The sequence below is a fragment of the Thalassophryne amazonica genome, chromosome 14, assembly GCF_902500255.1.
Source record: "Thalassophryne amazonica chromosome 14, fThaAma1.1, whole genome shotgun sequence".
In the NCBI taxonomy this organism is placed as follows: domain Eukaryota; kingdom Metazoa; phylum Chordata; class Actinopteri; order Batrachoidiformes; family Batrachoididae; genus Thalassophryne; species Thalassophryne amazonica.
Window position 1 is genome coordinate 26,007,861 of NC_047116.1, and position 16,829 is coordinate 26,024,689.

Genomic DNA, 16,829 nt, shown 5'->3' on the forward strand with positions numbered 1-16,829 from the left:
CTCCAGTTCGTCATCGTAACCGACCTGAGTGGGCAAATGCTCACATTCGCTGGCGTTTGGCACGTTGGAGAGGTGTTCTCTTCACGGATGAATCCCGGTTCACACTGTCCAGGGCAGATGGCAGACAGCGTGTGTGGCGTCGTGTGGGGTGAGCGATTTTTTGATGTCAATGTTGTGGATTGAGTGGCCCATGGTGGCGGTGGGGTTATGGTATGGGCAGGCGTCTGTTATGGACGAAGAACACAGGTGCATTTTACTGATGGCATTTTGAATGCACAGAGATACCGTGACGAGATCCTGAGGCCCATTGTTGTGCCATACATCCAAGAACATCACCTCATGTTGCAGCAGGATAATGCACGGCCCCATGTTGCAAGGATCTGTACGCAATTCTTGGAAGCTGAAAATGTCCCAGTTCTTGCATGGCCGGCATACTCACCGAACATGTCACCCATTGAGCATGTTTGGGATGCTCTGGACCGGCGTATACGACAGCGTGTACCAGTTCCTGCCAATATCCAGCAACTTCGCACAGCCATTGAAGAGGAGTGGACCAATATTCCACAGGCCACAATTGACAACCTGATCAACTCTATGCGAAAGAGATGCGTTGCACTGCATGAGGCAAATGGTGGTCACACAAGATACTGACTGGTATCCCCCCCAATAAAACAAAACTGCACCTTTCAGAGTGGCCTTTTATTGTGGGCAGTCTAAGGCACACCTGTGCACTAATCATGATGTCTAATCAGCATCTTGATATGGCACACCTGTGAGATGGGATGGATTATCTCAGCAAAGGAGAAGTGCTCACTATCACAGATTTAGACTGGTTTGTGAACAGTATTTGAGGGAAATGGTGATATTGTGTATGTGGAAAAAGTTTTAGATCTTTGAGTTCATCTCATACAAAATGGGAGCAAAACCAAAAGTGTTGCGTTTATATTTTTGTTGAGTGTATGTTTTTTTTTTTTTTTTTTATATATATAATTTATTTGTATGTTACGGCTGCAAATAAGTATTTCAACACCTGTGAAAATCAATGGTACTGTATTTGGTACAGTAGCCTTTGTTTGCAATTACAGAAGTCAAACATTTCCTGTAGTTTATCACCAGGTTTTCACACACTGCAGCAGGGATTTTGGTCCACTCCTCCATACAGATCTTCTCTAGATCTTTGAGTTTTGGAGTTTCAGCTCCCTCCAAAGATTTTCAAATCAAACCAATTTTATTTATATAGCACCAAATCACAACAACAGTTGCCCCAAGGTGCTTTATATTGCAAGGCAAAAGCCATACAATAATCACAGAAAAACCCCAATGGTCAAAACGACCCCCTATGAGCAAACACTTGGCGACAGTGGGAAGGAAAAACTCCCTTTTAACAGGAACAAACCTCCAGCAGAACCCGGCTCAGGGACGGGCAGTCTTCTGCTGGGACTGGTGGGGGCTGAGGGGAGAGAATCAGGAAAAAGACATGCTGTGGAAGACAGCAGAGATCAATCACTAATGATTATGGGTGATTCTTTAACTACGGGCACTATTGGCCTTGTAAATGTAATTTCCATCACACCATTACCTTACAATGTAAAGCGCCTTGGGGCAACTGTTTGTTGTGATTTGGTGCTATATACATGTGCTCTGATGTCACTGTTTATCTCCATAGAAACTACCCAAACAATCTTTCATACAAACTGTTTAAAGTGACATTACAGTGTTGTGGTAGAAATTACAGCAATAGTGTGGGACAACTACATTTTGTCTAAAAAAAAAATCACAACAGTTGTATGACATTGAATACCCCAATTATGTTTTGATTATTTTACTGATATTTTATTCAGAGATATTTTAAAACATTAGAAAACTTTTTTTACCATTCATTTTTATCACTGAAGATCAAAAGTCTGGGTGTGGGACAAGCACAAAACGGCAATATTTGCATATAATGATGCTGAAAAAAGGTGAAAAAGTCATCCCAGACTACTAGAACAAATTTCTTAACACACTTTCATTGTAAAGATAACTATAAAAGTGTGAAATTTCCCCTTTTTTCTGTTTTTCATACAATATGATCAAAGGACATAAGTGCCCGTAGTCTAAGAATCACCCTTAAATGCAGAGTGGTACATACAGAGCAAAAAGAGAAAGAAACACTCAGTGCATCATGGGAACCCCCCAGCAGTCTAAGTCTATAGCAGCATAACTAAGGGATGGTTCAGGGTCACCTGAACCAGCCCTAACTATAAGCTTTAGCAAAAAGGAAAGTTTTAAGCCTAATCTTAAAAGTAGAGAGGGTGTCTCTCCCTGATCCGAATTGGGAGCTGGTTCCACAGGAAAGGAGCCTGAAAGCTGAAGGCTCTGCCTCCCATTCTACTTTTAAAAACCCTAGGAACTACAAGTAAGCCTGCAGTCTGAGAGCGAAGCGCTCTATTGGGGTGATATGGTACTAAGAGGTCCCTAAGATAAGATGGGACCTGATTATTCAAAACCTTCTAAGTAAGAAGAATAATTTTAAATTCTATTCTAGAATTAACAGGAAGCCAATGAAGAGAGGCCAATATAGGTGAAATATGCTCTCTCCTTCTAGTCCCCGTCAGTAATCTTGCTGCAGCATTTTGAATTAACTGAAGGCTTTTCAGGGAACTTTTAGGACAACCTGATAATAATTCAATTCAATCAATTTATATAGCGCCAAATCACAACAAACAGTTGCCCCAAGGCGCTTTATATTGTAAGGCAAGGCCATACAATAATCATGTAAAACCCCAACGGTCAAAACGACCCCCTGTGAGCAAGCACTTGGCTACAGTGGGAAGGAAAAACTCCCTTTTAACAGGAAGAAACCTCCAGCAGAACCAGGCTCAGGGAGGGGCAGTCTTCTGCTGGGACTGGTTGGGGCTGAGGGAGAGAACCAGGAAAAAGACATGCTGTGGAGGGGAGCAGAGATCGATCACTAATGATTAAATGCAGAGTGGTGCATACAGAACAAAAAGAGAAAGAAACAGTGCATCATGGGAACCCCCCAGCAGTCTACGTCTACAGCAGCATAACTAAGGGATGGTTCAGGGTCACCTGATCCAGCCCTAACAATAAGCTTTAGCAAAAAGGAAAGTTTTAAGCCTAATCTTAAAAGTATGAATTAGTTTTTCACTCTGAGACAAGACCTTTCTAATTTTAGAGATATTGCGCAAATGTAAAAAAGGAGTCCTACATATTTGCTTAATATGCGCATTGAACGACATATCCTGATCAAAAATAACTCCAAGATTTCTCACAGTATTACTAGAGGTCAGGGTAATGCCAGCCAGAGTTAGACACCATGTTTCTAAGATTTGTGGGGCCAAGTACAATAACTTCAGTTTTATCTGAATTTAAAAGCAGGAAATTAAAGGTCATCCATGTCTTTATGTCTGTAAGACATTCCTGCAGTTTAACTAATTGGTGTGTGTCCTCTGGCTTCATGGATAGATAAAGCTCGGTATCATCTGCGTAACAATGAAAATTTAAGCAATGCTGTGTGATAATACTGCCTAAGAGAAGCATGTATAAAGTGAATAAAATTGGTCCTAGCACAGAACCTTGTGGAACTCCATAATTAACCTTAGTCTGTGAAGAAGACTCCCCATTTACATGAACAAATTGTAATCTATTAGATAAATATGATTCAAACCACCGCAGTGCCTTTAATACCTATGGCATACCTATGGATTTTCTATTGAGTTCAGGTCTGGAGACTGGCCAGGCCACTCCAGGACCTTGAAATTCTTCTTACGGAGGCCCTCCTTAGTTGCCCTGGCTGTGTGTTTGGGGTCATTGTCATGCTGGAAGACCCAGCCATGACCCATCTTCAATGCTCTTACTGAGGGAAGGAGGTTGTTTGCCAAAATCTCGCAATACATGACCCCATCCATCCTCCTTTCAATACGGTGCAGTCGTCCTGTCCCCTTTGCAGAAGAGCACCCCCAGAGTATGATGTTTCCACCCCCATGCTTCAAGGTTGGGATGGTTTTCTTGGGGTTGTTCTCATCCTCTAAACATGGTAAGTGGAGTTGATTCCAAAACGCTCTATTCTGGTCTCATCTGACCACATGACCTTCTCCCATGCCTCCTCTGGATCATCCAGATGGTCACTGGTGAACTTCAAACAGGCCTGGACATGTGCTGGCTTGAGCAGGGGGACCTTGCTGCCCTGCAGGATTTTAAACCATGACAGCATCATGTGTTACTAATGTAATCTTTGTGACTGTGGTCCCAGCTCTCTTCAGGTCATTGACCAGGTCCTCCTGTGTAGTTCTGAGCTTTCTCAGAATCATCCTTACCCCACAAAGTGAGATCTTGCATGGAATCCCAGGCCGAGGGAGATTGACAGTCATCTTGTGTTTCTTCCACTTTCTAATAAATAATCATAAGTTGTTGTCTTATACCAAGCTGCTTGCCTGTTGTCCTGTAGTCCATCCCAGCCTTGTGCAGGTCTACAGTTTTGTCCCTGGTGTCCTTAGACAGCTCTTTGGTCTTGGCTATGGTGGACAGGTTGGAGTGTGACTGAGTGTGTGAACAGGTGTCTTTTATACAGTTAACAAGTTGAAACAGGTGCAATTAATACAGGTAAAGAGTGCAGAATAAGAGGGCTTCTTAAAGAAACATTAACAGGTCTGTGTGAGCCAGAATTCTTGCTGGTTGGTAGGGGATCAAATTATTTGCAGCAGTAACATACAAATAAATTATTAAAACAAATCATACATTGTGATTTCTGGATTTTTTTTTTTTTTTTAAGATTATGTCTCTTACAGTGGACATGCACCTAAGATGAAAATTTCAGACCCCTCCATGATTTCTATGTGGGAGAACTTGCAAAACCGCAGGGTGTTCAAATACTTATTTTCCTCACTCTGTGTGTGTGTATATATGTATATGTATATATATATATATATATATATATATATATATATATATATATATATACACACAGTGCATCCAGAAAGTTTTCACAGGGCCCCACTTTTTTCCACTTTTTTTTTTTTTATGTTACAGCCTTATTCCAAAATGGATGAAATTAATTTTTTCCCCCAAAATTCTACAAACAATACCCCATAATGACAATGTGAGAAAAGTTTTGTTTTTGCCAAAAGGCACCTGAAGGACTCTCAGACCATGAAAAACAAAATTCTCTGGTCTGATGAGACAAAGATTGAACACTTTGGGGTGAATGACAGGTGTCACATGTTTGGAGGAAACCAAAGGGATGGTTTCCACCACCATCCCTACAGTGAAGCATGGTGGTGGCAGCATCATCTTGTGGGGATTTCTTTCAGCAGCAGGAACTGGAAGACTAGTCAGGAGGATTGAGGGAAAGATGAATGCAGCAATGTACAGAGACATCCTGGACGAAAACTTGCTTCAGAGCGGTTTTGACCTCAGACCGGGGCGATTCGTTCATCTTTCAGCAGGACAATAACCCTAAGCACACAGCCAAGATATCAAAGGAGTGGCTTCAGGACAACTCTGAATGTCCTTGAGCGACCCAGCCAGAGCCCAGACCTGAATCTGATTGAACATCTCTGGAGAGATCTGAAAATGGCTGTGCACCGACACTCCATGTCCAACCTGATGGAGCTTGAGAAGTGCTGCAAAGATGAATGAGGCAAACTGCCAAAAGATAGTTGCGCTAAGCTTGTGGCATCATATTCAAGAAGGCTTGAGGCTGTAATTGCTGCCAAAGGTGTGTCAACAAAGTAGTGAGCAAAGCGTATGAATACTTATGTATGTGTGATTTCTTACTTTTTTATTTTTAATACATTCGCAAAAAAAATTGCAGTTTTCATGTCATTATGGGGTGTTGTGAGTAGAATTGAGGGGAAACCTGAATTTACTCCATTTTGGATTAATGCTCTAACATAAAATGTGGAAAATGTTGAGCATTATGAACACTTTCCAGCTGCACTGTATATGCTGAAAATTCACGTTAGCAAAAATACCCATGTATGAGACATGTGACTTAGTTTAAATCAGTCACCACTTTGGTTTGGATGTCTCAAAGATAAAATGACTGTTTCTGAAGGAGATTTATAATAAAAATGTTTCAAAGTGATGATCTTGTGGATGTGCTTTTTTTCTACATGCAGCATCAGTGCAATGTCATTTAACACTTCAGAACCTGTGAGGCTGTTGCTATGTCTTTAGCATCTGATTTGCTTAGCTGGTCAAGCGTTTACATGGACACGGTGAATGAGTTAACTGCTATCTCAACTTAGTCAATAGAACAGCTGACTCAGACAAGTGCTGCTTGATGATACTAGGTCAATCCTGAGAGCATGCAACAGTGCTGCACGCCACCCCAGGCATCCACATGAAATCGCCCAGCCAACCACCAACCTATCTCAATCATCTTGAAAATAATGGTCATTGGCAGAGTTAGGACTTCAGTCCCTAACCATAGCTCTCTGTGTGCTGAAGTGTCCTTGAGTAAGATATCCCTCCTAAGTTTTTGAAGTGCATCTGTAGTTGTTTGTAGGTAAATGTGTACCATTATTCTAAAGCACATAAGAGAAAGGCGTTAAATAAATAAATGGTAAATGGACTGGATTTATATAGCGCTTTTCCATCTGCATCAGACGGTCAAAGCACTTTACAAATAATGCCTCACATTCACCCTGATGTGAGGGTGCTGCCATACAAGGTACTCACTACACAACGGGAGCAATAGGGGATTAAAGACCTTGCCCAAGGGCCTTACTGATTTTCCTCTCAGGGTGGGATTTGAACCGAGGATCTTCTGGTATCAAGCCCAACGCCTTAACCACTAGACCATCATCTCCCTGTGTAGGTACTCCTTTACTATTGCATCATTAAATAGTATCATTATTATTAATATTGTAGCTGCACTTTGCATGAAACAATGTGCTTTTAATGCAGATGGTACCGTATATATTCTCCTTGGGAGTGGTGAGGAAGAAGCATATCAGAGGAACAGCATACGTAGGACAATTTGGAGACAAAATGTAAGAGATGGTTTTGTTTGTCCATTTGCAAAGGCGGGACGTAGGTTATACAGGAAGACGGATGCTAAGGATGGAGCTACCAGGTGGGAGGAGAAGAGGGAGACCAAAAAGGAGGTTTATGGATGTGGTGAGGGACGACATGCAGGTGGTCTGGTGTGACAGAAGAAGATGAGCTGATACACGGAGATGGATGATATGCTGTGGTGACTGCTATGAGACATATGGTCCAACAAGGACCAGTCAAAAGGGTTCTCACTTGAAACAAACTAGCAGTAAATTTGTTGTAGTTTAACCTAATTTAAAATGATGTCTTGATGGCATTAATGATGGTGTCCCACAAGGATCAGTTTTGGGTTTATATATTATTCAAGGTTATGCAGATGATTCTATCAGCTACAGCAATGGTCTGACTCCAAACCACTGCAGCTTTAGTCTGCTTTTGAGAAATGTTAATATATTTTGCATTATATTATTATCATATTACAATGTTAATATATTTGACAAATGTACATACAAATTCTTATATTTAACACCTTCCTTGTAAGCACTGTAGTGCAGCTGCAGTATTGGTTTTGTGCTATGGAGACGTATATTGACGGTACTATTACTAGATTAAAAACATTTATTATAGAATGTAGTGCTATCAGATTTATCATCGTGAATTAAGCAAAAACGTCATCTTTACTCTGATATCCAGAAGGTATCAGCACATTTAAACATGGTGATATTAGGTCATAGAATAACTTAACTTTAAAAATCCCTAAGATTGAATTTAAGAAGACTGGCTTTCACAATTCCACATCTCATCTGTCCAATGATTTGTGTCAATCACTGATTCATTAAAGCTTTATTAAATGATTTGTGCATTGCCCGTGGTGATCCATGGGCTTTAGAGTGAGTAGTGTTTATAAAATAGGTAGTTGACATTTTTAAAGGGTGGTAATAAATAATGCAAAGCTTCTATAATAATTTTAACTGAAAGTGCAGGAAATTAAAATGAGAAGGTTTTGTGAAAATTGTATTATTTGGTACATTTAGTTGATGTCATGTTTTACAACTGGCAAGGTTGAGATATTTCCTTTGTTCAGAGCTTGTGTGGTTGCCAGACACTGATTAATAGTCATATGAATGTCCACTGTTCACTGTTGTTACCCAGTATCCCTAATTTCTGCAAAAATATTAGTCCTATCAACTTTACGTTTTCAGGGCATTCATCCTTGACCCAAAATACAAAAGCATACCAAACAGCAAACGTCAGCTCTCCCCAGTTTCTCTGTGATCTAAGTTACACACACACATACACAGAGGGCATCTGGCTTTTAATATATAGATGATTTCCCACCCCCTGCTGGAATGGCGTGTGAGTCCAGAATTTAATTAACATCCATTGTTCACTGTTACCTAATATCGTTAATTTCTCCAAAAATATTAGTCTTATCAACTTTCCGTTTTCGCGGTGTTCATCCTTGACCCAAAAATACATATACATAGCAAACGGCAAATGTCAGCTCTCCCCAAAGCCATATTCACTCACTCGCACGCACGCACGCACGCACACACACACAGAGGCCACTTGGCTTTTAATATATATATATCATCAAAGTAGCTGTTTTAGTTCATTTGTAATTTGCACAGACTGTTTCATTTTTTAAAAATTATGCTTTTTTAAGTCTTTAATTATGCATTTATTATTTCATACTCCTTTGGAATTTGATAAGTGTATAATTTGTGGATTCTCCTTTGTAAACGAGTCTCATTACAAAAATACTGCCTGGTTAAACTGAGTTCAAAAGAAGAAAAAGTTGATCCATGATGACACTGTAATGTGACCTTTTAACCACAGCTAAGATCACGACAGAGAAACAGCCCCCATTAAAATCACTATGTTTACTTCAAAATAATCACTTAACCAACCAAGATCTGACTGCAGTGTTGACATTCAGCCGTTAACCCGAACATAATGCATGTATTATTTTTTTAGGACGTACTTCCTGTCGGAGTAGTTATGGCACTGTTACAATTCTTCATCTTTGCCACATCGGTGACGTTAACGCTCCACAGCTGTTTTGCTGGAAAATGTGTTCAAGCCTCACAGGTGTCCTGGGTGCAAAAGGATGCTGCTAAAGTTCATCACGCCGTTTGTCTACAGTGCAAAGGGGAAACGTGGGAAATAATTACCATAAAATTTCTCTCGCACAACAGAACCATACCTGGATTTCACAGATAATTTGAGTCAACCTTTTTTATGTGGCGTTCGCCTCTGCGCTGCTGTGTCATGTCTGTCCTCCTCTGGGATGTGTCTCAGTAACCGTTTGATCTCATTGTCGTACTCCACCCACTCGGGCACGATCCTTGCTGCCGCTGATAGCTTGGGCTCCTTGGTCTTTGGGTTATTGCACTGGAGCAGATAAGAAGACGAAAACATCAGTCGTGCCACCAAAGCAGCTCCCCGAACAAGCCGGCTCACCATTCCCAACGCCGTCTGTGGCAGGCATTTAAACTTAATGTGATTTCCTATTCAGATAAAAGGACATTAGCCTGTGTCTTGCGTCTGAATTACCACAATGAGAAAATGGCTTAGAATCCAGCCAACTGCTGCCTGTCCTGTAATTCTCTAAATTAGTTTAGGAGATTGCAGGATTGCTCCTCAGCTGTATCTTAAATGCAGAGTGACTCATGCACATTAGTGGCTGGGAATATGTTATTGTTTTGACTTTTTTTTTTTTAAGCTGTAGCTGCTACAGTTCTCTAATGTGGCCATTAAAAAAATGATCCGCAAACTTTATTTCTCTTACCAACATGAAGCTTCAACTTGTGCAAAAGAAGGCTTCAAAGAAGATAATTGGGACTTCAAAATGAATAATTTAATATTAAATAGAATGTAGCCTGGAGTTATTTTGCTCTGCTATCTAACCAGGCACACAGTTAACCCTCAGAAGACTAAAGTCAAAAGGGGGCAATACAGTCAGATTCTCTTATAAGTGAACCCAAACTGTAGATAAGAGTCTGAACCCCACTGTCACACAATTTAATTCAATCCAGCCACCACATGATGGCAGTGTAATAAAATCGAGGAAATAGTAATACTAAGATTCAATAAACCGTTGTTATATTGATTGGTGCATGAGCACTTAGTACTCTGCAAGTAGCTCATGTAGAACGGCGTGGGGAGCAGTGCCTTTTAATGCCCGCATGCATCCTCCGTGTTGCTAAAGATTGTTGCTAAATACACGGACATGACTGAATTAACAGATAACACAAGGACAAAGTCCCTTAAACATGTCCCAGATGTGACAATCAGAACAATAAGACAATATTTAAGAGAAGACATTGGCTCCGTCAGCTGTAATCCTGTACACACTGTGTGCACATTTTTGTCACTGTTTTATTCATGAAAATCATCAGTATTGCTACAATAAAAATAGCTTGTGTGAAACTACATTTAATGTCTTGATTCAAACCACCTTCGCACAAATAATAGCTGTGTTTGGGGATGAAAGCTGGAAAAACAGCAGATTTTTCCATCAGGATGGTCAGGGAGATTGTACAGTGCTATAAAAGCACAATGTTCCATACATTCAGCAAAAATATTAAAGTCCTCTCAATATTTTTCAAGCGTTTAGAAACAGTCAAATGTGCACTGAAAGCAGCCGAACGTCTGGCCAAGGGTGCAATTTCTTACTTTTGTTTTGAGACGGGTTGCCAGGTCTGCACTTTATAAACCAGCCTGTTAGGACGCAAACAGGATTGAGCCGTTTCGTCCTGTTTGATCACTTTTTTGGATGGTGGGCGATCATAGTACAACAGCGACCAGAGGAATAAGCTGCAAGAGCTACTACTCGTACGTGTTTTGGACGAAAAGTCAATTCACGCCCCCCGTGCCGACAGCAGAGGTTGGAATGCTTAGCCATGCGATATTTACACACTACTGTGCATTGAAAATGTAGCAACAGTCTATTAGTTATGGGAATGAAAACATGACAACTCCCACTTTTAGTAAGTCATACATTTCCTGGAGGGTTTGTGGGAGTTCTTTGAAATCCACTGTGGACAGCTTTAAATTGCAGTTTCAGAAGTGTAATGAAAACCCAGTTAGAGATGGCAATGAGAATGAGAAATGGCATTCCTTCCCATTGTTCCTTGTCCACCCATCTTCCTGTTCTGAGCATTGAACCTATGACCTTCTGGTCACAAGACCATGTTTCCACCTACCATGTCCCCAGTACTTTTTGACAAAGGTGGTTTGTTGTAAGCAAAGAACATCACAGCTCAGTGCGTGCCAATGGTTTCTATAAGAAATATACTAGCAGAAATTACCTGTTGTCCCCAGAGCTCCTTTGGCCTGCCTAAATCATTTCCTGAAATTGTGGGACTCACCAGGTCTATGGTTTTTGCTGTGGCTTTTGAGGCATCATCACACCATGTTTCACACCACAGCCAGTCCTGGGGAAGAGACTTTATGGCCACCTGGTGGATCATGTTGTTAGGCAGATCCTGAAAAAAAAAAAAAATCATCTTTAATAAATGCTAAAAGTCTGGGTCACATAATGGCAGTCTGAGTTACCTGGTCCAGGTTGGACAGACTGTGAGGGTCTTGACTCAAAGCTTGATACTGGCCACGTAACCGGTCTCCAGCTGCAATCTTGCGGAACTTCTTTAAATCTACTATGTACAGAGCACTGGCTCAAATATGGAAGGAGAGAAGGACAGAAGGAAAATCAGGTATGAAATAGGGAAATCCCACAGAAATTAAATAATAATAATAATTTAAAAAACTTCTGTTGAGAGGTACCTTCAGATACTTGTTTGCAATGTGGAACATTAATACACCAAAAGGTGAATCACCATGTTTCATGACTTAAATGAGTCATATCAAAGGTTAATCATTCACTCAAAGCACCACTTGAAAACTGATTGTTGCTAAGTGACGAAGGTGATTGGTAAAATTTCTCGTTAAAATTAATAAAATGCCTTATTTAAAAGATTCTAAATCATGCAAAAGCCAGCAAAGTAATAAAAAAGTTCCAAAAAATAACATTGTTGAACAAGTAATTTAATAAAATGTATAAGATGTAATAATATGTAATAAAATGTAAATTATGATAAAATGTATAAGACCTACATATGAGGTCTGTCAATAAAGTATAGGTCCTTTTTATTTTTTTCAAAAACTATATGGATTTCATTCATATGTTTTTACGTCAGACATGCTTGACCCCTCGTGCGCATGCAGCATTTTATCCGGATATTCCACTGTTAAAGGAGATTTTTTAATGAAAGACGTGCGGGCGGATTGCAGCGGCGGATTGCAGCGTCGGCTCGCAGCCGCTGCGACGCTCCGCCACAGGAAAAACACCTCTGTTGGAAGCCTTAAGGACAAGTTGGAACATGTCCAGCTGTTAAACAATTTCTCATATACTCACTCCACTGAAAGCCATCAAAAGCCGCCTGGATTTTACAAATGGTTATCAACACGGAGGTGTTTTTCCTGTGCCGCTGCACCGCACCGGCTGCAACCCAACACGCGGACCCGTCCGCACGTCTTTCATTAAAAAATCTCCTTTAACAGTGGAATATCCGGATAAAATGCTGAAACCGACTTCTTCTGAAACTTCTCTGTTCTCTCAGGACGTCCTGGATCAATAGAGCCTGAAATATGGAGGTTTTCAGCTTGAAACAGGCTGACGACGGCGCCTGAGAGCGCTGCACGACGTCTCGCACCGTGGGAAGTCCTTAAAGCGACAGTATCACCTCAAAATCTCTCATCAGACGTTAAAATTTTCACCGAAAACCAGCTTAATTTTTTGAACCGTGTCCACTTCGAGGTGCCTCACAGGTTTAGAAAAAATTTTGATCAAACAAAGCGCCAGTCTCTCAGCAACTTCTCAGACAAAGGAATTCCGACGAGGGGCTGGACGACTCCTCCCACAAGGAGTGCTCACAGGCGAATGACGTCACCGACAGGCGTGGAAAAACTCACGCATGCGCATGAGGGTTCAAGCATGTCTGACGTAAAACATATGAATGAATCCATATAGTTTTTGGAAAAAAATAAAAAGGACCTATACTTTATTGACAGCCCTCGTAGAACAAGAGTTTGGAGTGAGTTTTAATCTGATCTGGATTGTTCCTCTTGTGAAGGTTTTATAACCCCTGACTGAGAAATCTTTAACAAACAATAACAAAAACAACTGCAGAATGTTGTGTTTGAAGATTTAAGTGCTTCAACCTCCTCTATACTATACTTGACTATTTACAATTTAGAAGTAAAATAGAATAATTTGTGGAGGCAACTCACTGAACTGAAGACAAACTAAACAAAAACGTAGTGTAATGTTTGAGACTAAAATTAATTTTTGTCATGCAGTCTCTGTTAGACAGTTCTTTACAAACAGCTCTCTTCATACTGCTTTATTTAAAGGTGCTATATATTATTTTTCTGCCAGCAGCTGTCAAAACATGCACCACATGTCAGTATGTAAACAAAGTTTCCCTATTCGGCCACTTCCTCAGCCATCTCTCATCCCCCCAACCCCATTCATGAAGCAGAACAATGGCAGTTGGAGCCTTTTAACAGGTCTAATGGCTCTCTAAATTATAGTTGACGTTCACAACCTTGGACAGAGAAACGTTTAGCCTCTAAATGTGATTTTGGGATATATTTCTGAAAAGCAGCTGCCATCTGCAATCAGCTATGCGGTGAGAAGTGAGTATCTCTGTGGTGCGTGTGTGTGGGGGGGGGGGGGGGGGGGGGGACTTTTACAGGGCATGACTTGCATACACTAAATGTTCATACATGCCTGGTCAGACCAAGGATGCAAATGGGACAGAAAAGTTCTGAGCACAGAGGGAGTGTTGCATCATTCACAGCAGAGGATGCAATTAAGCCAATATGTCTTTACAAAGGAGAAGTTATTGGCTGCTATGTTAGTTTAAAATCCATAACAACAAGTAAAGAGAAAAGTGCTGAAAGTCCACTGAATAAACTGTACATGTTAAAAAAGTAGTGAGTGACTTGAGCTGCAGACGAATAATTCTGTTTTAAAATGTGTGAATTTGTTCAGACATCTGCAGTATCATGTCAGTTTCTTTCATATTATCCAAAAAGGAACAACGGGGAGAGTGAAAAAGGAGAACAAAGGAAGTCACAGACCTTTTGTGGATTTAAAAAAGGGCCTGTCACACCTTGACGATTTAGCCAGCGTATGAAGACTTGGTGAATATGCTGGCTACATCGAATAAGTTATGCAGCTGTCACACCATGCCAGCATATGCTGATGCTACCAATACGCCATTATACTGTAGTTGACATGTTCAGTAAGTTCTGTGGTTGTCCGGAACACGTCAAATACGTCTACATACAAGTTACACATTGGTTCAAAGTAAGTTACTCATAGGTTAGAAATAGATTTTGGATATACTAGACATTATCTCAACACATTTCGTCTTATGAGTAACGTGCGTCAACACTCGCACAAATTCCCTACAACTTATGGCCCGCGTATGCAGGACGTATGAGCCATACGCTGGCACACGTCGAAAATATTGTGCGTGCACAAAATTTTTCAAGGACCTCACCATAGTACAACGTATATCAGCATGCTTCAATGTGCTCTTAACTTATACAACACTTACCAATAACTTATTAGACGTATGCCAGCGTATTAGCCAAATTTTTAATACGTCGGCATATGCAGACTAAATCATCACGGTGTGATAGGGCAGTAAAACAATTCACCCTGCATGTACACAATAATTGGCAGTATCAACATGAAGGCATTTCTTAGGTAACAACCAAGGTTTATATAAAAATAAAGCCAGCAACACTCAAGTGTCCTTCTTAATACAGGTTTTAATGACTCACGGCAAGGCAACAGGATCAGGAGCACAGACGCGTTTCAACTATGTCTTCCTCAGTGTGTCGTGTGCTCGTTTTTCCTCTGCTTTAACAAGCAAAGTTTACCTGATGTGGTATTTCCTATTTCCAAGATGTGAGGCCCAATATCCACTTTTCCAGAAACGATAGCCCTCCATCTCTCTGCGGCTGTCACAAAACGGGGTGTAGCCGTAAGGGGCCCCCCCTAGGTCTAAATCCCTCAACTCCTTTAGATCGGCCCGAACTATCTGTTGGTAGAGACAGTGGTGAGTAAACAAGAGAGCTGTCAAGACTTCCTCACAACCTTAGAACTTGCCTGCGAGGTTCAGAATATCTTATTAAATTTACCCACCAGTGCCTGGAGCCAGACAGCACAGAGTCTTCCTGACAGCGAGCAACTCCACATATCATTTTTGTTTGACAGTTACCTGGTCGGCGTCCACAAAGATGATCTTATCCACAGCCAAAGGGAACAGGACATCCAGAAAGAGGATTTTGTATCCCCAGATAATACGCTGCTTCTCCGTCTGCTGGTGGAGCCAACGAGGCCACTTGTATTGAACTAATTCATACTCAAAGCCATATGACTTCGCCATGTGAGGAATGGTTTCCTAAGCAGAGCAAAAACAAAACCACAAGTTCAACAAATCCCCCCCAAAGAGATCTGAAAACATCAGGCACAACAAAGGTGGACAATGTTACTTTCAGTAAACAAGGAGAGCAAAAAAATTAAGAAATATGTGAATGAAAAAGGTTTTTTTGTGTGATATTGACTGTATACTGTAGTTGTTGGTATGAGCATAATGGTAGAATAGTACAGATCATAATTACTAGTTAAATAAATAAAGCAGTTCAATTTTGTAAATGACTGTCCAGCAGTTACTATAGCACCTTAAGCACTTTATGGTACAAAATATTAGAAATTTACAAATCAACATACATCAATTCATAGCAGGTGGTGTGTAGAACATTTACTACCACACAGGGTCCTTGAAGAGGGTCCTTGTACAATTATAAGTGTGCAAAAATAATAGCTGTTTTTTGGTTTAAAGTTATAACTCTTGAATTTCAACAATATCCATATTTGTACAAATGTGGAAAAGAACTGAAAACAGTTTTTATTATTATTATTATTATTAAATGGAGAGGTTTTTTCTTTCCATTTAGACTTTTTGATCTCAAGTGCCAATAATCAGTAATGTTACAGGATTTTTACCCGAGGCCAAAATATGGTCATCATGTATTGTAAAGACATCTGTCTGTCTGTCTGTGCTCAGCATAAGTCCAGTCCTATTCCTGGCAGCATCTTCACATTCATAAGGAACATTCTTGGGACACAGACCTTGGACAAGTTCAAAGATGGCTAACCTTGATCTACTCTAAGGGGTCAAAAGGTCACATTCTTTCTACACACTCATTGAGCAAGTAATCTCATTGATTACTTGCTCATATGGCCGAGGGTATTTTAGCATTGCATTATATTTGATTTTTTGTTTTAATTTGTGTTTTATGGATTTCTTATCCTAGATCCTATCCTATAACTCAAAGTGCTATTTAAATAAATATCATTACTTCTTAATCATTGCCTTTGAACAAGAAAAAAGTATGTCAAGAACAGAAGTATGATCACGAGTTTTAATCATTCAAATTTATCAAAAGATCAAAAACACTACCGGTGAAACTACACTGGTGCGACTTTAGCCAAGTGCACGGGGAGGTATAATTCTGTGTGGTCGCACTAACATTGTAGTTACAATCATAAAAAAAAAAAAAAAAAAGATATAAAACAGAGTAACATTCAACTAAATGCTGCAGGACAGCAATAACGCAAGATATTTCAAAATGCAAGGCTGAAACAAACTGTGGAAAAATATATAAATTGAGACACTTGGACACAGTGTATGTGATGCATTCGGACTGAAGATGTCATTATCATAAAAAATGCATAATGTTTT

General features: G+C 40.3%; 1 protein-coding gene across 2 annotated transcripts in view; it reads right to left on the bottom strand.

Annotated features, from left to right (window-relative positions):
* Positions 1 to 8,865: 8,865 nt before the first annotated feature.
* The window catches only part of uggt2 (UDP-glucose glycoprotein glucosyltransferase 2), an 87,852-nt gene continuing 79,888 nt past the window's right edge, over positions 8,866 to 16,829 (bottom strand). For both annotated transcript variants that reach the window (XM_034186306.1, XM_034186305.1), the window contains 6 exons: positions 15,303 to 15,485; positions 14,962 to 15,122; positions 11,563 to 11,677; positions 11,376 to 11,492; positions 9,237 to 9,396; positions 8,866 to 9,141 (listed from right to left, as the gene is read on the bottom strand). In XM_034186306.1, coding sequence (XP_034042197.1) covers positions 9,119 to 9,141; positions 9,237 to 9,396; positions 11,376 to 11,492; positions 11,563 to 11,677; positions 14,962 to 15,122; positions 15,303 to 15,485 — 759 coding nt within the window. In that variant the 3' untranslated portion in view covers positions 8,866 to 9,118. The remainder of the gene's footprint in view (positions 9,142 to 9,236; positions 9,397 to 11,375; positions 11,493 to 11,562; positions 11,678 to 14,961; positions 15,123 to 15,302; positions 15,486 to 16,829) is intronic.